Source organism: Pavona decussata, unplaced genomic scaffold (genome assembly GCF_977016875.1).
Source record: "Pavona decussata unplaced genomic scaffold, jaPavDecu1.1 SCAFFOLD_44, whole genome shotgun sequence".
NCBI classification, from domain to species: Eukaryota; Metazoa; Cnidaria; class Anthozoa; order Scleractinia; family Agariciidae; genus Pavona; species Pavona decussata.
The window spans coordinates 288,204-310,868 of record NW_028145466.1 but is presented as its reverse complement, the minus strand read 5'-3'; the positions used below and the strand labels follow the sequence as shown (position 1 = coordinate 310,868).

Here is a 22,665-nt window from a genome sequence, read left to right as displayed (position 1 = left end):
GCGCGTGGAGAAATTGAATTTTTTTTCTACCCGTTCAAAATGGCGTCCAAATTTTAAAATTCTGCCAGGGAATATCTCCTCGGTGCCCACATTTAAGGAATTAGATTCTCACAACGAAAAGAAGACGGGGAAAGTTGGAACAAAAGAATATTGATCACATGACTCACAGTAAAGTCAAAAAAGGCGCTAAAATGGTGGCGCTGCGTGCGTTGCTTCAGTTGAATGAATGAAAAAAGCTTACACTTTACGGATCTGTACTCAGACACGTAACTTTAGTGAATTTTTTCTCAGCTGCTTTCCTTGTCACTTTTGCCAGTATGATATGGTTCAAATAGTACCCGAAAAATGTCCAAAGTTCAGTTATTTGTTGTTGGAGAAAGTCTAAACAGTTGTGAAAAGTTATGATGCTGCAAAGTTGTTACGCAGTTTTCGCAACCTCTGTTAGCTTTTCACTGTTTTCTCGCTCATGTTGAACTGGAAAAAGACCTTTTTGCTGCTTGGAATCAAGTTCCGTGACCATGTAAAGGAAGAAGCAAAACAACAACCGGCTACGTGGATGGACTTGCCAACCAGGAAAAAAAATACGCTAAAAAATTACATCTTCTCACATTCGTAAAACCGCAGCCGGTTTCTTCAAAGCCTATTACTGATACCGGGATATAAAACAGTGGAAGATGCATTCGACTGTGACCGACACCGAGTTGAAACATTTGGATTGGTTTCTGGGTTTTAGTCAAGATACGTACTTCAAAATAGGGTAAAAAATCTCTTCTGTCATTTTAGCTTAATATTTGTTTTCACTTCCCGCGGACATGCATGGAAACTTGTCGTTTGCCTGCTAGTGGTCTTGTTTCACCTCTTCAGTTCTTAAGTTCTGCCGGAGGCATTTTGCAAATTACATGAGCTTATTTTGATGTTAAAGTTGCAAGTTGAGGTTGAGGAAATTTATCCTTCGAACTTAAAAAAAAGAAAGAGTTTGAAAACAGATAAGAACGTGTTTACAGTTTTATTGTCCCTTGATGACCAAAGAAATCAACAACTAATAAACGAATGAACATTAAACTCAAGTCTTACGTGTAATACTTTTTGAAAGCAGTAAGCCAGCAGCCGTCAGAAGAAGCAGTAAGCTTTTCGGCAAAAAGAAGTAATCGACAAATTCACTTCTGACCGACGTTGGAAAATTTGGCACTGATCTGTGCAAGAAATCTGCTCAATTCGACAGCTTTTAGCTCGACTAGTACGTAATTTTTGCCAATAAACTGAATTCTTTTTAACCTTTCGCTCGGTAATCCCTAACTTGTTTAACCATTACCTGTTTCACAGGCACTCGGCATTAAAAGTTTTTATGCTAAACTGTATCCGGCTTGTTACGTAAAACCATACACTCGTAAAATGACAGTTTACAAATTTGGTGAAAGCGCCGAATATTCATGCTAGTGAGCGCGTACAAAACGCTTGAGACGATGGCCTTAACTCGTCTCCTCAAGGATTTACCACCAATTTGAAATAAACGGTTGAAACTGACTTCTCGAATAAAATTTAAGTTTATGTATATCAGCATCGCGGAGAATATTTATATTTGTACTGTAAAGTTTAATGTTTTCTACTCAGCCAGGAAAATTTCCTGGAGTTGTCCCCAATGCTTTAGTTTACTTTCACATTTAAAGTATTTTAAAAATGATGTAATTTTGTCAAAGCCGAACAGGACCTTCTCTTCCATTTTTCATATAAGGTAGTAGCCCCCCGCAAATTTGCGTGTATCCGCGCGGGTTTATGACGCGAAGGGTGGCGCAATTTTTCCCCAAAATAGATTTTTTGGTACAACACATATGGGGACGCGTGGACCCCACGCTTACGGTCTATATCCCTGATTATGGCTCCTGATAACATTTAATCCAGATACCGATCTTGCCGCGTCCCCGGAGGCTAATGAACAATTACAATACGCCACACCTACTCAACAAATGGGTTTGTTTCTCCAGCATGGACTTATTATAAGAAAAAGATCCATTTGAAGCTTGATTTATTCCACGCAATTATTAACCCTCCAGCTGGCAAGAGGAGTTGAAATGGAAACTCTTATGGTACAGAGCACGCCACCACGCCATAATCTGAAGAGATTAATCAGCCTGGCATGTCATAATAGGCCATTTGGAAAAAAAACACAAATGACAGATTTTGGATTCCCAGAAACAGTGGAACTGTGCCACGAATTTTCGATACTCGAGAGGCCACCGAGACCTAATAACAATAAGCATCAATCAGTCTAACAAGACTATGGAGTTGCGCCCAAAATATTCAATCTCATACAGCATCGTGTGTGGCTGGACAGGCCAATTCGGGAGTGGCAGTTCTTCCCGCACTTAGTGCATGCGAAAACTGACGCTTGTCTGTCTGCTGTCTGGTTTTGGACCTTTCTTCTCAGTCTCTTCGCCTCGGGCTGTCGTTCTGAGGCCAAGGCTTCCCAGGTGTTCAAGGTCCTCAAGTCTCTCTTGCAGGCGTCTTTGTGCCGTAGTTGGGGTCTGCTCGTGGGAGGTTTTCCTTGTGCCAATTCTCCGTAGAGGAGATCCTTAAGGATCCAGCCGTCATCCATTCTCACTAAGTGACCAGCAAGCTAGCGCATGCGTCTCTGTTTCAGCAGGGTGTACATGCTGGGGGTTTCAGCTCTCTTCAGAATAGTGTTGTTTGTCACTTTGTCCTTCCAGGTGATGTCCAGAATAGTACGAAGGCAGCGCATGTGGAAGGCGAGACCGAGACGTAATGCTTTGGAATTCATGTCTTAGATAATTCGTCCGAGTGGCATAATGTAATAGAACTCGCATTGAAAAAATAACGTATGCACGGGTAGATATATTTGTGGGTAATAAGACAAGAACTCTATTTCAGTTTCGTGAGGCGATTAAGTTTTAGTAAGAAAATTGCAGACAACATGCTAACTTATCCATTCAATTTACTAAACTAAACCCTATGTAATGAATGCATTACAATGTAAAATCAAATGACTAGTATACGTGCATTATGAAACTAAGAAAATAAAAGTTTCAAAACAGCTAAGAACAATACAATCATAGACTCACATCACGTATATTTATGCAGAACGATGACAACATCCGTAACAAATGTTTTCTGACAAGTTTTGTCAAGTTTGCGACCTTAACTTCTGAGCGCGCTGGGATAAAACAAAGTATAAATCATTGTTATTAATACGCTCTTTGTTTTCTTATAAGGTTATTTGTTAGAACGTTGAGGCTGAGATTAACTAAAATTCAAGAACATACTGAGAACATTACAAAGGCTGTGAGTCAGTTAAGAAAAATGAACTGAATTATCAGCAGCTAAAGGGTGAATACACTGTCACTAAAAGTAGCAAAATGAGGTATTATTTTTCTAATTACGTAGTAGTAGCTAAACATAGGAGGATTAGGAGCAATCCCTAAAAAAACAAGATGTCCCTAAAAATAGCAATCTCGAGTTATTTTTACGCTGTTTCTAAAATTGGTAGAAAATAAATCACTTAGGGTTGATAAATAAAGTCGCCAAAATAGTAACGTTAGGATACTTTTAGGGTGTTAATAGGTTAAAAATATCAGTTGTTAAATATTATGGGCAAAAATCCCGGAATGAGGTGTCACTTAATTAAAATTCCACTCATGGAGATCTTGCAATGTCTTTTCCCCTCAAAATATACTGAAGTATAAAAATACACAACCTAGCCACTGGATTCTAGACTTCGATAGACGCGGTGGGAGAACTTCAAACTTTATGATGTCACCACTCCGATACAATAAAATAGATCTCTATTTACACAGTTCTATAGTTAAAGATAGAATGAAGTCAACACTGGTTAATTGGCTCAAGTAATGATTTGCAACAATCACTGTAGTCATTCCGTGTTATGTTTCCCAGCATGTGAATCGATGAACCGATAAACGGCATTTCATTTGTGTTCAATAGTACAATCCAGAATTCACTGAAATCCATCGCTTTCCCGCACTCTTCAAAAACCCGGAAATTCATGTGATAATAAAATTAGAATACGTCATGTGTAGGGCGGAAATGGCTTCAATAAATATGATGAAGGATCGTGACATAAAAACAATCGCATCCCTCCATTTGAAACATCACGTCCGCTCTATGAATAATCATTTTTCGCTTCGACGATCAAGTTGTCGGCAGCTGGATCGATTTGCCAGTTGATCAGCGCTCGCTAGTGCCGTTCACTCGCCCTAGAAATGGAAAACCTAAAAGACCTTTTGACTCCTGAGCGTTTTAGTTTATTTGGTTATACTGTTGCAGCGCTCCTCCTGTCGACTGGTGTCGTTTTTGTGGGAATTACAAGCAAGTTGCGAACCAGCGAAAGACGAAACTTTCTCTGCGATTTCCGAGACAGCTGGTCTGGCATGAAATTTTATCAAGCGGATTGTTTTGAGAAGTACGAGCAGCAACACAATTCACCTTTCCCGCTGTATTTATTTGTTCTCTTAAGTTTTGCGTCACTGCTTATCATATGTATCGTTTACTCTTGGTGCTGTGTAAAGTCTCGGGTTGACAAACTTCAAACCGCCTTGAAAACCGACGCCGAAAACCCTCGCCCGCGACCAAGAATAAGATCGCGTCGAATTTTCTGTTTTTGTTTCCTTCAACTAACAGCAAGACTGGTGCTGGGGATTGCGTTGATGTTGTCGCAGAATTTCCTGTTCTATCCATCCGGCTTTCCCGTGAAGTTCGTTTGTGTTTTGCCTAAAAAGGCACCGTCGAATACCACGTATAATCAAGAACTAACAGCCCGTTGTCACAATCCTGTTGCGTCTGAAAAGGCCACTTTGCTCACAGCTCTAGGGATAGTGCACGCTATATTTGCGTTTCTTGTATTTGGCGAAATGGTTTATCTCGCAACGCGAGCAGCACAGAGCCCCAGCTTCACTTTCGATTCGGAATTTTGTGCCAAGCATTTTTTCCACACAAGGGAAAACGCAGTGACGCCGATTGGATTCAGTAAGCGCATGAAGACAAGAACAACACAACAGACAGAGTTGCTAGAGCCATTGATCCACTGCAACAGAGGAAATGAGGAAGAAATGACACACTTGGATGATATTTTTCTTGATGTGATCATTTACACCGGAAGGGCAAGAGAAGAGTTTTTGAAAGAATGCCAAACACACATGATATATGACTTCTATTTGAAGCCTGAAAGCCAGCTTGGATCAGTTGCGATAAACACGCGTTCAGAGTTATTTCTCTCCAACAAAGACGCCCAGAAACCTCAAAAGATTCTGGTGGTTGGTCGTCCTGGGATTGGAAAGTCTCTGTTGTGCCAAAGACTTATGCGTGACTGGAGTACAGGGGAGCTCTTTGGTGGCAATGCCAAACGATTCAAGTACGCCTTCTTGTTGCTGTTTCGATCTTTCTTTTCAGAATCGGCGGAAAGGATTTCCCTCCGACAGCTCTTGAGTCGAGCGGTGCATCTCGAGGGAGACCTGGACGATCATGTGTTTCAAGAACTCTTAGATCACCCCGAGAAAATTCTTCTAGTGTTTGATGGCCTGGATGAGTTTAAGGATCACGAACGTTGCACTGAAAGTGACGCATCCCGATTTGGGAATAGCTCGATGGAGCAAATCCCGGCCTCCGCACTATACATGAAACTTCTACAGGGAAAGCTCTTGCCAGAGGCCACTGTGCTCACCACAAGTCGGCCAACCGTGCTAGGAAATATTGGAATCTCGTCATTCGACCGGACCGTGGAAATTATGGGATTCACGGAAGAAAAGGTCCATAAATACGTGAAGAACTACTGCAAACAAGATGAAGACGAAACGACTGCAACGAGAATATGGGAACACATCCATAGTAATCTGAACCTGTTGTCCTTGTGTTACATTCCAGTGAACTGCCGCATAATTTGTTTCTTTCTTAACGAACTTATCAAACTGCATTGCCAGGACAGCATAACGTTACCAACGAGGTTAACGGACATTTACCAAGGGGCTTTAAGGCTACTCATTTTCAAACATCACCCCGCATACCGAAAGAAGCCATTCCAAGGAAATGAACGATTTTCAGAGTCGGTTGAACAGGACCTGACCAATCTAGGAGCGCTAGCAAGAAAAGGAATTTCAGAAGGACGAATGATATTCGATTCAGAGGAAGTTGCCACAATGAAAAATTGCGGTTTGCTCAACCAAATGCCCGACAGTAGAGTGTCGCCTGTTGAATTCAAGCAATGTTTCTGCTTCATTCACTTCACTCTGCAGGAGTTTCTCGCCGCCAGAGAGATAGTGAAAATGGAACCCGACAGACTCAAACAGTTCATCGATTCTAACGCCGAAGATCCAAAGTGGCACTTGGTCATTCAGTTTGTCGCAGGTCTCCTTTGTGGTCAACAAAGTGAAGCGGTCAACAGCCTAAGCAACTGTCTTCACAAGTCTTTGTTATCAAGCCCAACCACAAAAGACATGAAGATGGCTTTACTCATGATGCAGTGTTTGTACGAGTATAACGATGACGCCACAGTGATGCGGGCAGCATCTGAGCTACAGAAGAACAACAAATTTCAGAAGGCCATTAAATTGTCATCGTGCCAAGTCACACCTGTTGAATGCACGGCAATCGCGTACTTCTTAAAACACTTCAAATCGCTTGAATACAAGCTCTATCTTATTGGTAATTCTATAGCTGATGGTGGTTGTAGAGAGCTAGCCAGGCTGTTGAAGGAAGGAGGACCCATAGATTTGGACATCACGGAAAACAAGATCACTGATCAGGGATTAATTTCACTAACAGAAGCAATGGGCGCGGACAGTTGTAAACTGAAGACATTAAACATTAGTTTGAATAACTTAATAAGCTCAAACGGATTTCTGTATCTTTGGGAATCATTGAAAACAGGAAACTGCAAACTCGTTTATTTGCGCCTTGGTGGAGAGCAGTTAACAGCAAGAGTTTTGTCGCAGCTGAGTGAAGTACTGGAACATGCGAACTGCAAACTGACTAGCTTGAGGCTTCAACGAAGCGATGACGCAATAACCGACAAGGCCTTACTGCGCTTGTGCCAGGCCCTCAAACATCAAAATTGTCGGTTAAGCTATTTACGAATTGCATGCCACAAAATAACCAATCAGGGGGTAAAATACATTTGCGAAGCGTTGGAGAATCAAAATTGTAAACTCACTCATTTGGAGTTAATCAGCAACCGCATAACCGCGGTTGTAGTGCCTTATGTTTGCAAGGCTGTACGAAACGAGAACTGCAAACTCAGTACACTAGACATCACATCTTGGAACATAAAGCGGCAAAATACCACAGACTTGGAAGAAGCTATGGAAGCTAAGCGCCGCGGATGGCTCACTCAGGTAACTGAGACACCTTGATGTCAGAAGGGCAAGCAAGTTACACTGTGAAGATAGGTTTCTCGTTATGAGCGAACCAATAGTATTGAACCTTCTTCGTGACAGTGGAAAACACAGCATACTTACTATTTTGAGTTAGCACCAGCAACACTGAACAGTCCTTTTGAGAACTGAGGTGTTTTTAAAATAGCAGTTGTTAAATTAAGGGCGGAAATCACGAAATGAAGTGTGGCTAAATTAAAGTCTCCTCAAGGGGATCTTGCAAAGATTCGTTGTCTGTATGTTTTTTCCCTCTCAATTTACTGCAGTATAAAAATACACAACCAACCCAATTGGATTTTAGACTTCGATAGACTAAACCAAAAGTCCCTAAAAATAGCAATCTCGAGCTATTTTTACGCTGTTTCTAAAATTGGTAGAAAATAAATCTCTTGGGATTGATAAATAACGTCGCCAAATGTTAACGTTAAGATACTTCTAGGGTGTTTTTAAAATAGCAGTTGTTAAAAATTATGGGCAGAAATCACGAAATTAAGTGTGGTTAAATTAAAGGTCTCCTCAAGGAGATCTTGCAAAGATTCCTTGTCAGTGCGTTTTTCGCTTCCAATTTACGCAGTACAAAAAGACACAACCTAGCCAATTGGATTCTAGACTTCGATAGACGCGGTGGGAGAACTTCAAACTTTATGCTGTTACCATTCCGATGGAATAAAATAGATCTCTATTAATACAGTTCTATAGTTCAAGATAGAACGAAGTCAACACTTGCTATTGGCTCAACTCATGATTTGCGACCATCACTTTAGTCATTCCGTGTTATGTTTCCCAGCATATGGATCGATAAACCGATCAACGGCATTTCATTTGTGTTCAATAATACAATCCAGAATTCAAATCCGTCGCTTTCTCGCACTCTTCCAAAAACACGGAAATTCATGTTATAACAAAATTAGTCAAAGTTGTGTGACGGGCGGAAACGATGACTTCAATAAATATGATAAAGGATCGTGACATAAAAACAAATTTTCAGACCATTCTCTCCCTTAATTTGCATTATCAGAACAGCTTTATGAATAATCATTTTTCGCTTCGACGATCAAGTTGTCGGCAGCTGGATCGATTCGCCAGTTAATCAGCGCTCGCTAGTGCCGTTCACTCGCCCTAGAAATGGAAAACCTAAAAGACCTTTTGACTCCTGCGCGTTTTAGTTTATTTGGTTACACTGTAGCGGCGCTCCTTCTGTCGACTGGAGTCGTTTTTGTGGGAATTACAAGCAAGTTGCGAACCAGCGAAAGACGAAACTTTCTCTGCGATTTCCGAGACAGCTGGTCTGGCATGAAATTTTATCAAGCGGATTGTTTTGAGAAGTACGAGCAGCAACACAATTCACCTTTCCCGCTGTATTTATCTGTTCTCTTAAGTTTTTCGTCACTGCTTATCATATGTATCGTTTACTCTTGGTGCTGTGTAAAGTCTCGGGTTGACAAACTTCAAACCGCCTTGAAAACCGACGCCGAAAACCCTCGCCCGCGACCAAGAATAAGATCGCGTCGAATTTTCTGTTTTTATTTCCTTCAACTAACAGCAAGACTGGTGCTGGGGATTGCGTTGATGTTGTCGCAGAATTTCCTGTTCTATCAATCCGGCTTTCCCGTGAAGTTCGTTTGCGTTTTGCCTAAAAAAGCACCGTCGAATACCACGTATAATCAAGAACTAACAGGCCGTTGTCACAATCCTGTTGCGTCTGAAAAGGCCACTTTGCTCACAGCCCTATGGATTGTGCACGCTATATTTGCGTTTCTTGTATTTGGCGAAATGGTTTATCTCGCAACGCGAGCAGCACAGAGCCTCAGCTTCACTTTCGATTCGGAATTTTGTGCCAAGCATTTTTTTCACAAAAGCGCGAGCTCCACGACACCGACTGGATTCAGGAAGCGCATGAAAGCAAGAACAACACAACAGACAGAGTTGCTAGAGCCATTGATCCACTGCAACAGAGGAAATGAGGAAGAAAAGACACACTTGGATGATATTTTTCTTGATGTGATCATTTACACCGGAAGGGCAAGAGAAGAGTTTTTGAAAGAATGCCAAACACACATGATATATGACTTCTATTTGAAGCCTGAAAGCCAGCTTGGATCAGTTGCGATAAACACGCGTTCAGAGTTATTTCTCTCCAACAAAGACGCCCAGAAACCTCAAAAGATTCTGGTGGTTGGTCGTCCTGGGATTGGAAAGTCTCTGTTGTGCCAAAGACTGATGCGTGACTGGAGCACAGGGGAGCTCTTTGGCGGCAATGCCAAACGATTCAAGTACGCCTTCTTGTTGCTGTTTCGATCTTTCTTTTCAGAATCGGCGGAAAGGATTTCCCTCCGGCAACTCTTGAGTCGAGCGGTGCATCTCGAGGGAGACCTGGACGATCATGTGTTTCAAGAACTCTTAGACCACCCCGAGAAAATTCTTCTAGTGTTTGATGGCCTGGATGAGTTTAAGGATCACGAACGTTGCACTGAAAGTGACGCATCCCGATTTGGGAATAGCTCGATGGAGCAAATCCCGGCCTCCGCACTATACATGAAACTTCTACAGGGAAAGCTTTTGCCAGAGGCCACTGTGCTCACCACAAGTCGGCCAACCGTGCTAGGAAATATTGGAATCTCGTCATTCGACCGGACCGTGGAAATTATGGGATTCACGGAAGAAAAGGTCCATAAATACGTGAAGAACTATTGCAAACAAGATGAAGACGAAACGACCGCAACGAGAATATGGGAACACATCCATAGTAATCTGAACCTGTTGTCCTTGTGTTACATTCCAGTGAACTGCCGCATAATTTGTTTCTTTCTCAACGAACTTATCAAACTGCATTGCCAGGACAGCATTACGTTGCCAACGAGGTTAACGGACATTTACCAAGGGGCTTTAAGGCTACTCATTTTCAAACATCACCCCGCATACCGAAAGAAGCCATTCCAAGGAAATGAACGATTTTCAGAGTCGGTTGAACAGGACTTGACCAATCTAGGAGCGCTAGCAAGAAAAGGAATTTCAGAAGGACGCATGATATTCGATTCAGAGGAAGTTGCCACAATGAAAAACTGCGGTTTGCTCAACCAAATGCCCGACAGTAGAGTGTCGCCTGTTGAATTCAAGCAATGTTTCTGCTTCATTCACTTTACGCTGCAGGAGTTTCTCGCCGCCAGAGAGATTGTGAAAATGGATCCCGACAGACTCAAAGAGTTTATCGATTCTAACGCCGAAGATCCAAAGTGGCACTTGGTCATTCAGTTCGTCGCAGGTCTCCTTTGTGGTCAACAAAGTGAAGCGGTCAACAGCCTAAGCAACTGTCTTCACAAGTCTTTGTTATCAAGCCCAACCACAAAAGACACGAAGATGGCTTTACTCATGATGAAGTGTTTGTACGAGTATAACAATGACGCCACAGTGATGCAGGCAGCATCAGAGCTACTGAAGAACAACAAATTTCAGAAGGCTATTGAACTGTCATGGTGCCAAGTGACACCTGTTGAATGCACGGCAATCTCGTACTTCTTAAAACACTTCAAATCGCTTGAATACAAGCTTGATCTTAGTGGTAATTCTATAGCTGATGGTGGCTGTAGAGAGCTAGCCAAGCTGTTGAAGGAAGGAGGACCCATCGATTTGAACATCACGGAAAACAAGATCACTGATCAGGGATTAATTTCACTAACAGAAGTAATGGGCGCGGACAGTTGCAAACTGAAGGTTTTAAACATAAGTTTGAATGACTTAACATCAAACGGATTTCGATATCTTTGGGAATCAATCAAAAACGGAAACTGCAAACTCGTTTGTTTGCGCCTTGGCGGAGAGCAGTTAACAGAAAACGTTGTGTCACAGCTTAGTGAAGTACTGGAACATGCGAACTGCAAACTGACTAGCTTGAGGCTTCAACGAAGCGATGACGCAATAACCGACAAGGCCTTACTGCGCTTGGGCCAGGCCCTCAAACATCAAAATTGTCGGTTAAGCTGCTTACGAATTAAATGTCACAAAATAACCAATCAGGGGGTAAAATACCTTTGCGAAGCGTTAGAGAATCAAAATTGTAAACTCACTCATTTGGAGTTAATCAGCAACCGCATAACCGCGGTTGTAGTGCCTTATGTTTGCAAGGCCGTACGAAACGAGAACTGCAAACTCAGTACACTAGACATCACATCTTGGAACATAAAGCGGCAAAATACCACAGACTTGGAAGAAGCTATGGAGGCTAAGCGCCGCGGATGGCTCACTCAGTCAACTGAGACACCTTGACGTCAAAAGGGCATGCAAGTTACACTGTGAAGATAGGTCTCTCGTTATAAGCGAACCAATAGTATTGAACCTTCTTCGTGACAGTGGAAAAGACAGCATACTCACAATTTTGAGTTAGCACCAGCAACACTGAACAGTCTTTTTGAGAACTGAGTCTTCAATTGTGAACTAAAAAATGTGTCCCTTGGAATTCCCTTACTAGTAATTCATTTAGAGCGATTTTTGACTGTGTCGAAAGTAACTGCACGTTTGCGTCGGTTTTGCTTTACTACGCTCTGTGATTGGATGGCAAAATTCGAGCTACTTTCTCAACCAATGATAAGCAAAACCAAAACCAACCGTAACTTGGTCGCACGCGTTTTCCCGCACTTGAAACTTCGAATTCTGATTGGTTCACAGTGCACCGTGCTCAAGGTGCCCAATAGGAGAGATTCCATTGTAAAAAGGTGAAAGAGAAAATGAAATACAACTAACTCACCGTGATGACGGCCCTCGCATTGTTATCAGCAAAGTCGAGTCCTTCGCTTACTTTTCCCCTGCAAACCGCCAGGAACAACCCTCCATCAACGCAAGATTCAACATCTGAATCTGCAAGAGAGAGGACGATCACTTTTTACAGTGTTTTTCTTTCAGACCATGCATAAGTCCTGAAAAAAAGACTGACGTAATGGACCAACGGAAAGAGCATGACTAAATTTGCAAAGCAGGGCCCATCTGTTCAAAGCCCGATGAAGCCAATCCTGGGTTAACGTGAACTTTGATTCAAGTTTAATAACTAATCAATAAAGATTCTTCCGAACATTTTTCCTCTTCAGTTTTGTCTTTGACGTTTCTTTACCTTTAGCTTAAAATTACCTTTCAAAACCACTTTTAACGAGCGAGACGAAAACCTTGGTTAAGTTTTAATCGTGGATTAGCTTTTATCGGCTTTCGAACAACTTTCAAAAATAGTTTGAATTTGGGGGAAATTTGAAGGAACTGTACGGAAAAAAAATTGCACTTCGTCCAGTATCGTTAGGAACGGGGTTGGATAATGTATTGTTCAACAGTTAAAGGGTCGGTCGCCAGAAGGGCGCAAAAAGCTTTTTTGGGCCAAAAAGTCAGAATGAAAATCGCTCCAACCTTGCCCAGTCTGAACTGTAGAATTTTGTGCACTAGACGGAAGAATTTTTGCATCTTCCTTACTCCTGAGCCTTCAGTTTGGTTAGGCCTTTCTATGAGATTTTCTCCAGACTCGAACTTTTGCCAGATACGGCTCATTGCATAACCCGCCGTTTGACTCTAGGAGTAAACACAAGCCAACAAATAAACAGGTAAACGTTAACAAGTAGACAAAACTGGTTTACCTGTCTCTGCACATTCTTCATCCTCACTGATCCTCACAGCATGGTAGAACTGGTGCATTATGTCATCAAACTCTGAAAAACGTCAAAACTGTGAAAACGGACACCACGCTAGCGAACAGACCAGCGCGCGTAATTTGTTGATTGTTCCGGTATTGATCAGTTTTCTGTTGTGCACAAACACAGATAACTTAGAACAAAACTTAGCTAACAGCAGAATCTCCTGCAACTAGCACCAATTCAGTCCGCAGTTTTAAAAGTAAATAAAAAAAACAAATGACGTTATTTAAGTGGCAATTTATTTAAGGCAGAGCACTAATTGGGGACACTCTCCAGTTCGAATTGGAATTTGAAAATGTTGGCTTTGAGGAAAGGGGAAAACCGGAGTACACGGAGAGAAACCTCTCGGAGCAAGGACGAAAACCAACAACAAACTCAACCCACATATGACGCCGAGTCCGGGAATCGAACCTGGGCCACATGGTGGGAGGAGAGTGTTCTCACCACTACGCCATCCCTGTTATGACTAATTCTTAACTATCTGAAACATATGAGGCATGGACATGCTACAGGGACATCTCGCAGCAACAAAATCGTATGCGCTAAATGTAAAGGAACATGGTATCCGTGCAAAATCAGATTTTGTCTTCGCAACATGTCCCATGACGTTCAACAAGTGGAACTCCGTGTAACATGTTGAGGGGACAAAAGTTCACTAAAATTTGTGCTGCAAAAGTATTATATACTTGTATCAGCACATACAAGGGGACGTCTCTCTACAACATGCCCCAGAACTTGTCCCCGCAATATTTTCCACAAACGGTATCATTTTGTAACGAAAAGTTGGGTTTATCAACAGAGTTGATAACTTAGAGTAAATTGCCCACTGTAAATACACGCTTTTAGACGTTATTTCGTAATCTCACGCTTTTAGAACGAGCCATAGTTCAAAATTGACAAAATTAGTCCATCTGTACAGGTCGAAAGATGGCTTTTTGGGGTCGTATCAGATGGATAGCATTGGACATATGGTATACAAGCCTTGCACACCTAATTTGTCTCCGCTGCGTGGTTCACTGACAATTGTTTTCCTGTCCAACAGCTTCGACCATAAACCTGTTGACTGTGTGAACCGACAAAAAAGATTATTAAACAGATTTACTTATTTATCGAGAAAAAAAACTAAAACATTAAACTAGTGGGAACAATATAGAAAGTACATGATGAATATCAACTATAACCACAGGACAAGTAAACAGAGAAGAGGAAATATTACTTCCTTTCATGCCTTTCCGTTCCATCCTAACATGTATAACGTAATGGCTGTAATGTATGCTGGCTCGCCTGAGCTCGGTTTACTGGGAACAAAAGCACGTCTTAATCCGCTGCTGAACCGAGACGAATGACTATGGTATGATCATATTGATCATATGACAGATACAAGCACCTAAAGGGGGGTATACCTTATTTCAATTGCTTCTTCCCCAAGACCCAGGACCACTCGATCCAATTAATTACTAACAAAGGCGGGAAAAGGCATAAAAATTCTATTTGCGGGCAAATATTTTAATTTTTTTTTTAATCCCTTTGGCGTAGACGTAAAATTTCCATCTCTTTTTACGCTTCAAGTTGTTTTTTTATATATAGATAATGAACAAAAAGAACTCAAGAAACAATTTTCGTGTCTTACGCACTTTAAAATCTGCGTCAATTAAACGTTGATGTTTGTGCCATCCTTGTAGAGCAGCCTTGACGGATCGTCATTGTGTGGCCATTCATTAGTTGTCGGTATTGCTCCTTGCGTAGAGAAAAAATCGTTTTCAATATGCAAAGGAAATGTAGCGGTGAACAGTTCATCTTGATCTCGTTGTAAACTTCTTGAGTTTCCAACCTCAGTTCTACTAACTGCTGCTCTATTAGCCTGCGAGCAAGTTCTCGGGAAAGAGGAGGGGCGGGGAGGGGAGAAGGAGCTCGCAGGCTACTGCTCTACAAGGATAGTACTGACATCGATGAACACATTAACAACACTTCCAATTAAAAATTGTTATAAAAAAAGTATAACTGATCAATGGAACGAATATTTTGGGCTAAAGAGCTGTTGCTGAAAGTCACTCCACCTAAATGAAAACAGATGTCGTTTGTAGGGCTGAAGAATCAAATTCCAAGTCATACCTGCCAACGTTTGCTGAGTTTGTCCAACATGTTATACGATGGAAAGAAACAGAGGACTCCATGGGGAATTGTCTAAACAACAACAATGAAAACAAATGAGGCTCACAAGAAATATTAGGACCTGCAGCCTCCTTACCAGGACTTTTCCCCAGGGGAAAAGCCCTGGGAACAAGGTTGTAAAACTTGACAAAACGGCAACCAGAGGTAGAATGGTTGGTGAGCTTCCACGCCATCTATAAATGTGGCCAATAAACTGTTAAAGAATTCCCTTTAAAACCTAGATGCAGTTCTTAAGCTCCCTATTGGTACACTTGAAGTCTTTCAAATTGGTATTTGGTTTTTATATGCAATGTAACTAACAATATTGTAGAGTGCCTTAGGACTTTTGGGTTTGGAGTTCTATAAAACGTAGTTATTAGTAGTAGCGAAAGCCTCTAGAGTCCTGTTCCTTTACACCAATTGTAAACAAAGCCAGCCAAAGGCTCTGAGAGCGAGAAACTTGAAAATAATTCGAAGGCAAAATGTCGGGAAGAAAAGGGCCACTAACGAGTTTCAACAGTCATTTCAACTCATATCCTAGAATAATGTCAATTTTCATTTATTGAAATTTATTGGGTATTTGCCAGACTACCTTTCAGCATTGTCGCGTACGCTTTTACGCTTTTTTTGGACAACCTTTGTCGAAACAGCTGTATACACCTAACAGGGAGCTGGCGCAAAGCACTTCCAACTCAAACTGCCAGTTATTTTCCTCTCCAAACTGTGTTTTGTTTTACTCATAAAGGCTTCAAATTTCAATGTCTGGAGATCTGCCTTTTGGCACATTGCCTTTGTCTTTGCCATGTATTAAAACATCTTGCAGGAAGTTCTAAAAGTGCACAAATTTGACGTTTAATGTGCTTTCAATTGGCGACTGATAGGTATATCAAAGTCAGGGGTTAACAAACGATTTGCTGGTGTAGCCACTCATATGCCGCGCATACAACACGACTAGTTACACTTCATGTAATGACGTCACAGCTTGACGAGTTCCTGTTGTATGACTCATTTATATGCAAAGGAACCAGTTTCCTGCCTTCGCAGTTTCCTTACCTCGCAAATGTTAAGCACCATTTTGCCCACTTCATCTTGAAAGGTGAAGGTCTACAAAGACAATAGTTAAAGGAATATATAGTACGTTGGTAATAACTGGTATTTGCTGTGAAAGAAATGTTGAGCAAAGGGAACGAACCATTTTGAAAAAAGTAGTGACGTCTGCAGCGAAAACAGAGACTGTTCCTTATGTTGGAGTTGTAAAGAAGGTTGTAATACTGGAAATTCAGTGGACTAAATCTAAGTTATTTTTATTTTTATTTTGTCTACTATTTTTGCAGATTGTTGGAAAACCTGCCAGATTCAAGAAAATAAGATCTTGCGAAAACTTCATTCCGCAAAGTAAAAAAAGTTAAAATGCAAAACTCTCTCCAACAAATCCTCTCCCCTCCCTTTAAAATACCAAGATTTTATAATTTCGGCGGACACCCTTGGGACCGTGAGTTAGTGTCCTGAACCCTTTAACCCCTAAAGCAAAACGACATTTTCTCCAGATCCAAGACTACAAACTCAATGTCCATGTATGATATACCATTTCAAAGCTACTCATGAGTGTATTTCATAACTGATATAATTATGAATAAGAAAAGTTATGGCTTTGAGATAAATGGCCTTAAAACGCAAAAATTTAAAACTTCAAAAACGCCCCAATCCTTGTGTATATTAGGTATACCCCTAACCTATAGCTTATTTTGCAGGTCTCAACATCTTCATTTATGTGAGAGACTGTCTTAAGACCCACAACGTCTAGGGGAAAAAAGTTGAAAAGTTATAGGGGTGGTCAACCATATCACATATGAGAGGGGGTTAAGTTGTTATCCTTTAAATGAGTAGATCTTCACAAGACCATCTTGGTGTCAAGAATTCATAAAAAACTGTCAAATACTGACAGAGTTATGGCATTATGTGCCAAATGGCACTCTTAGGGATTAAAGGGTTAATAGCGAGAGTCCGTAACAACGGGGAATTTATTTCAGTCTGTAATATATTTTTGCCAGGGATTAAACTGCTGTCCATATTATTGGGGTGTCCGTAATAGCGAGGTGTCCGCAAGGTGAGAAATGATTGGTTATGGAGCACCCCCACTCCCCCACCCACCCCAGGTCAAATCATACAGACCCTGTTACATCCACTACATACCTCAGAACTTTGATAGCTAGCATTGATAGATGACCCACTTGGTCCTGATGACAGAGTTCCAACCCAGACCTGATGACAAGATCACAAATTCACCTTTCTTTATCATACACAATGCTATTACTGAAGCTAAGTGTTGAATGTGGAGTGCTGTCTATACAACAGCACTGTTGTATAGACAGTTGTCATAGAGAAGTCGTTAGACTAGGGTACTTGGGAAGGTCTATGTTGGACTGGTAGCTCAAAAACGATTTTTTATGACCCTTTCAAATTTGCAAATTGGACATCGGTCCATCTAGGTTTACAGTCCATCCAGCATTGCAGTCTTTGAAACCAAATTTACAGGTAGATGACTTAGGGAAACAATAAGAATACTCCCAGTCCATCTCTCTGCCTGCCAATAAAAAATAATTTAACAAGTAGGCAAACCTGTGAATTGGCGATGACATGATTAGCTTCCAACTGGATTGGGAATTTGATTCCAAGTTCAGAAGAGAACGATGCCATGGGTGACAGTGTTCCAGAAGTCAGAACTATACAGCGTGCCTGGGAGCCAATCTCTGAGAAAACCTTCAAAAAAAAAAAATGAAACAAAAAAAATTAAAAAAGACATCTATGTATTATACACAAGTAGATGAGAACTACAATACAAGAAATACTTTGTTGGCACACTTTAGTTCCAGCATAATAATCATGTTTTTGTGCTTCACTGATCCCTTTCAAAGCTGTTTATTACCAATTCCGCCCGAAAATCCAAAATGATAAGGAGAGGGCAAGGTGATGAGATCTGTCCCAACAAAATTGTCCTGTATATGTCAGGTAACTAACACACTAAAATTTAATGATATCATTATCACTTTTTTAGTTCAAAATCTAAATTCTTACTAACCACAGCAGGGTTCAAACACCAGAAGTTTAAGGATTGTGTCCATTCCTTCCTCATTCCTGAAGAATTTAAATTACATAGATGCAAAGTCAGTTTTCAAGTTTAACATCCAAGGTACAAGTAGCCGAACATACAGAACTCTCTTGAAGCTGATTTCCACCAGCAGTGGCATAAATACAGTATGCATCTAACAATGTTGAGCCCAACGGTGGGGAGGGGGAGGTGGGTTCCACGGCAACTGCAGGGCATTTGATCTCTCTCCATTCTCACCCTGGGCATGGGAAAGGGCACCATGTGAGGGGAGTTTTTCAAATTGAAATTGTATGAAAGGTGTTAAGACAACCTTATATCTACATGACGTTTAACTAAGATGATCTATGCACAACACAAAACTATAATCACGATTAAATGCTCACCTCCATGAGATCTCCTCCATCCTCCAGGCTAAACGGATTTTCAGAATGGAACAGGGAACAAAATAAATCAACAATTGAAAACAACAACTGTCATAAACAATGGCAATCAAGGTGCTAAACGTGAGGAAGCTTACACATTACAGATATTAAAACTAGTTAGGGCTTGATATGTGAAGACAAGGGGTAAAGGCTGGTTTACACAACTAAAGCACAAGCATTTGGAGAACAAGAAAAGCCCTTTTCTCTTGTAGTTGCACTTACACCTGTAGCATTAGAACAAAAATAATAAAAATCGATAGGAATAAGAAAAATACAACTAAAACCATAAAAAGAAATTAAAAAGGTCAGTTTACACTTTTCACAGCAACTCCAAAATCCAACAAATTGGTTGTAAATGTAGTTAATGAATGTGCAGAAGTTAATATCAAAGGTTTTTTTTCAACAGAAGCATTATATAATCTATCTAAATAAATAAACTTTTGAATTAGATGTATCAAAATAAAACATTCCACTTACCAAGACCTGCACATCTCTAACCATAACAGAAGTCTTCAGTATGGCACATCTGAAACATTTTTCAGAAATTCTCTCTTACATGGAAGTTCATTTATCATTCTTAGATGCTATATTGTATAAGAATTCAGTTAAGGACCGTGTCTACTAATACAGAGGTATTTTTTTGCGCAGTTTATGACTACATATGTGGAAAAAGCAGGAAAAAGCAGATCTTAGCAAGAGCTATTGGAATCCAAAAAGGAAATTGGGAGGTAAACATGCAATTTTTAGAGATAATATTAAGAAACAATAATTCTAAAAAGTGCTAAAATACAAAGCAATGTATGGCATTTTTTATTAAATTGAAGCTTTATTATCTCTGAAAAATGCATGGTTACCCCCAATTTTCTTTTTAGAAACCAAGAGCACTTGCTAAGTTCAGTTCTGCTTTCTCTGCATAGTTTTAAACTGCACAAAAATATCCCTATATGACAGTAGGCACCACCCATAGGAAACCCAAGTATCTCGAGGTGCGCAGAATGCATGCGCAGTAACAAAAGTAGGCACCGTCCTTAAGCACCCTCTCAGTAATAGGAGCTTGCTTTCAAATTTAAGCACTCATTTTGGAAGGTGTTAAATGTTGTTTAGCCCCTATTCCAATAAGCACTACCTATTCAAACATGTATCTCTATAATTTGAAATAAGGGTCTCTTTCATCTCAAGAGATTGTAAGCAACACTATTGCCACAGGAGATACATGATTACATTCTGAGATTTGCTCAATTAAATGCACAGATTTCACTCATAGTTTCACTGAAATGGCACCATATTCACAATGTTCCTACTCCTGTTGCTAAGCTCATACAAGTACTTTATAATTTAGAGAATTTCAAATGGTGTGTTCAAATCCATAACAAAAACATGTCATCCTTCAGAAGCACCCTGTTGTCAAGCACCCTCCTAAAAGCTCTCTCTCAAAAACAAAAACAAAAACAAAGCAAAAAAAAAGGTGCACAGCTGGTGCTATTAAAGTGAGTCTTTATGCTACATGAATTTACACTTAAAAGCAATAGACAGTGATGCTTAGTCACCTGTAATCGGAAATATATTGCATATCGTTTCCCATCATAAACTTTCCAACCAGAAAGATTCCTTCTAGGAGAGAACAGCTGTGAGATGATAGTGACGGCATGCCTTGTCTGCAAAAGAAAACAAATAAAATATTAATGTTCAAAACAAACAAACATAATCAGCACATCAGGCTTTTGATGTAAACTAAATGAAGGTTAATGGTGCAACTCCATGTCAGTCTGCTATCATAGGGCACTTTGTATTTGTCAGAAATGGCCAGCTAGATCATCCACTCTGTAAATCAAATGTGTCATTTTGAAGGGATGGTGCTACAAAATCTTGAAAAATAATCACTATGAAACTGGTGCGCGCTATTTTGAAGAAATTTGAAGGACTAGCATAAAACTAATCCCTCAAATTGGTACATTCCTTTAACAAACTGACCAGTCTGGCCAGCCAGTTTTGATAAATGGAAAGCGCCCATAGTTTTTCTTTAGACCAGAAAATTTACTAACCATTGTCGCTCTCTACACAAGTTCGTAAATATCCTGTGGGGTGAGGGGTCACAGGAGCCCTGTAATGCACCAACATTAAGGCCAGAGAGGGGGGATATACCCCTGATTGCAAGTTGCTTCATGCTACAGCACTAGTAATTGTGGGCTGATAATTAATTTTGATAAACTTGTGGTATTTCAAAGACATACCTGTTTGGATCTTTTGCAGATGCCATTACAAACTGAAAGTGTTCCTGGTGAAACAGAAAGTTTTACATGAAATAAGTAAAGTGTTGGTTGATCAGTAGCACAAGTATATATCTATGTTATCCACAGGTAGAATGAGGTTCAGTATTGGGAAAATAAATTTAAAAGTAAAGTTACCCTTCCTTTGTTTGTTTGTTTTTTTTTTTTTTGCAAGTTTAGAAGGAGCCACTATTTTCCCAATAATACTAAACAAACATGTTCAGTAGAGACATTATCATATTATTGCTACTTTTCAAAAAGATGAACACCAATTTTTTTGGTGCCATTTTTGCCGAAGAACATTCTACTGACACAGACCCCTGCAGATACATGTAGCTGACATCTAATTGCACACAACAACTAGTGCTTTTAAACGTTATCAAAAACACAACCTTAGCAACGTGTATGGCAAAATAACCATTTGGAATGTTCAGGAGTCAGTCATAATGCTCCCTTTTTGTCATGGACTAGTTCAGCCATATAACAAAACACAGTGTAATTCTTGCTCCATACAGGATGCGTGTGCACCATACTGTAAAATTCTTAATCTTAGCACCTCTTGAATATAAGCCCCACCAAACAGTAAACCTACACCTTTCAAAAGGTAAATATTTTCATTGGATCCTGATAACCTGCAGGTGCATTGTTTTTCAGGGCAGGGATCATTGCTGTTGTTCAGTGTTTTTTGTCCTTTTGACCAAACATGTAAGACGTTGCAAATGGTGCAGGTTGACCCCCTCCAAATGCAAGTCCCCAAAAGTTTCAAGACTCTAAACTCCCTCCTATAATAAGGCCTCAGCGCACAGAGAGTTCATGTTCCGTTTGTTCAATTTAACTTAATAGGGTGTTACCACATCATATAAGCCACAAGGTACTGGCTAATTCTAAAGGGTGACCATGCCAATTTGTTTTTCTCTTGTTGTATTTTCGACTTTGTTCTAAATAAGCTACACTGAAGCCAAATGAAAGATGGCAAAATTAAACTCAAGACTATTGCTGGCTGGCGGCATTCTCCCATCAAAGTAAGCGGGGCATCCCCTCGGCTTCAGCAGGTTAATAAACTGCTGGATGTTTTCTAAGGGGTCACACACGTACAAAATAAATGTAGAATGTTCCAGGTGTGATCCCTTGCTTCTCCATCACTGTTACAATTTCCATGCCTGACCAGACCTTTGATGACTGTTCAAAGCCTCGCTCTTTTAACTGTGATGAACTTTCATGTATCCAACGTAAAAAGCTTCCAATCTGTTGGAGAAAACAAGATCTCCTACTAAGTCTTACTTTTTTATGATAAGTATCAGCATGACTCAAGCCCACTTGTTACTTGTGTCACAAATGTCCCTTAATTATACAAATTAAGCAAGACAAAGTAATACTAAAATATTTGCCAATTGTGGGTGGTCCATGGATGTTATATTTTTATCATTATTTTGAGACAATAATAATATTTTATTATCACTGACAAAGATCTACTCAATTAAATTTACCATCAAATGAAGAGCTCTGTGATTCTCTGTCAACACCTGCAATTGGACTAGACATAAAAGTGAACATATTCATCAATCTGATATGCTACACACAACAAATAAGCCTATTTTGTTTACAATAGCACATTACTGTAATAACAAGGGATTAGCTCAACTAAGCATGTTTTCA

At 40.3% G+C, this 22,665-nt stretch overlaps 3 protein-coding genes across 4 annotated transcripts in view; 2 read left to right on the top strand and 1 right to left on the bottom strand.

Annotated features, from left to right (window-relative positions):
• LOC146482690 (Fanconi anemia group J protein homolog) overlaps positions 1-22,665 on the bottom strand; it is a 52,612-nt gene that overhangs the window by 19,121 nt on the left and 10,826 nt on the right. For both annotated transcript variants that reach the window (XM_085106763.1, XM_085106764.1), the window contains exons 13-26: positions 22,497-22,543; positions 22,105-22,254; positions 20,974-21,017; positions 20,290-20,397; positions 19,220-19,268; positions 18,704-18,731; positions 18,291-18,346; positions 17,831-17,971; positions 17,405-17,473; positions 16,265-16,315; positions 15,173-15,244; positions 14,051-14,123; positions 13,004-13,075; positions 12,136-12,245 (exon numbers count right to left, since the gene is read on the bottom strand). In XM_085106763.1, the coding sequence (XP_084962889.1) occupies positions 12,136-12,245; positions 13,004-13,075; positions 14,051-14,123; positions 15,173-15,244; positions 16,265-16,315; positions 17,405-17,473; positions 17,831-17,971; positions 18,291-18,346; positions 18,704-18,731; positions 19,220-19,268; positions 20,290-20,397; positions 20,974-21,017; positions 22,105-22,254; positions 22,497-22,543 (1,070 nt within the window). The remainder of the gene's footprint in view (positions 1-12,135; positions 12,246-13,003; positions 13,076-14,050; positions 14,124-15,172; positions 15,245-16,264; positions 16,316-17,404; positions 17,474-17,830; positions 17,972-18,290; positions 18,347-18,703; positions 18,732-19,219; positions 19,269-20,289; positions 20,398-20,973; positions 21,018-22,104; positions 22,255-22,496; positions 22,544-22,665) is intronic.
• On the top strand, positions 2,915-12,140 carry LOC146482691 (NACHT, LRR and PYD domains-containing protein 4-like). Its single transcript, XM_085106768.1, has 2 exons — positions 2,915-3,568; positions 7,834-12,140. The coding sequence occupies exon 2, from the start codon at positions 8,520-8,522 to the stop codon at positions 11,655-11,657; it is 3,138 nt and encodes a 1,045-aa protein (XP_084962894.1). The 5' UTR covers positions 2,915-3,568; positions 7,834-8,519; the 3' UTR covers positions 11,658-12,140.
• On the top strand, positions 4,046-7,620 carry LOC146482692 (NACHT, LRR and PYD domains-containing protein 6-like). Its single transcript, XM_085106767.1, has one exon. The coding sequence runs from the start codon at positions 4,233-4,235 to the stop codon at positions 7,371-7,373; it is 3,141 nt and encodes a 1,046-aa protein (XP_084962893.1). The 5' UTR covers positions 4,046-4,232; the 3' UTR covers positions 7,374-7,620.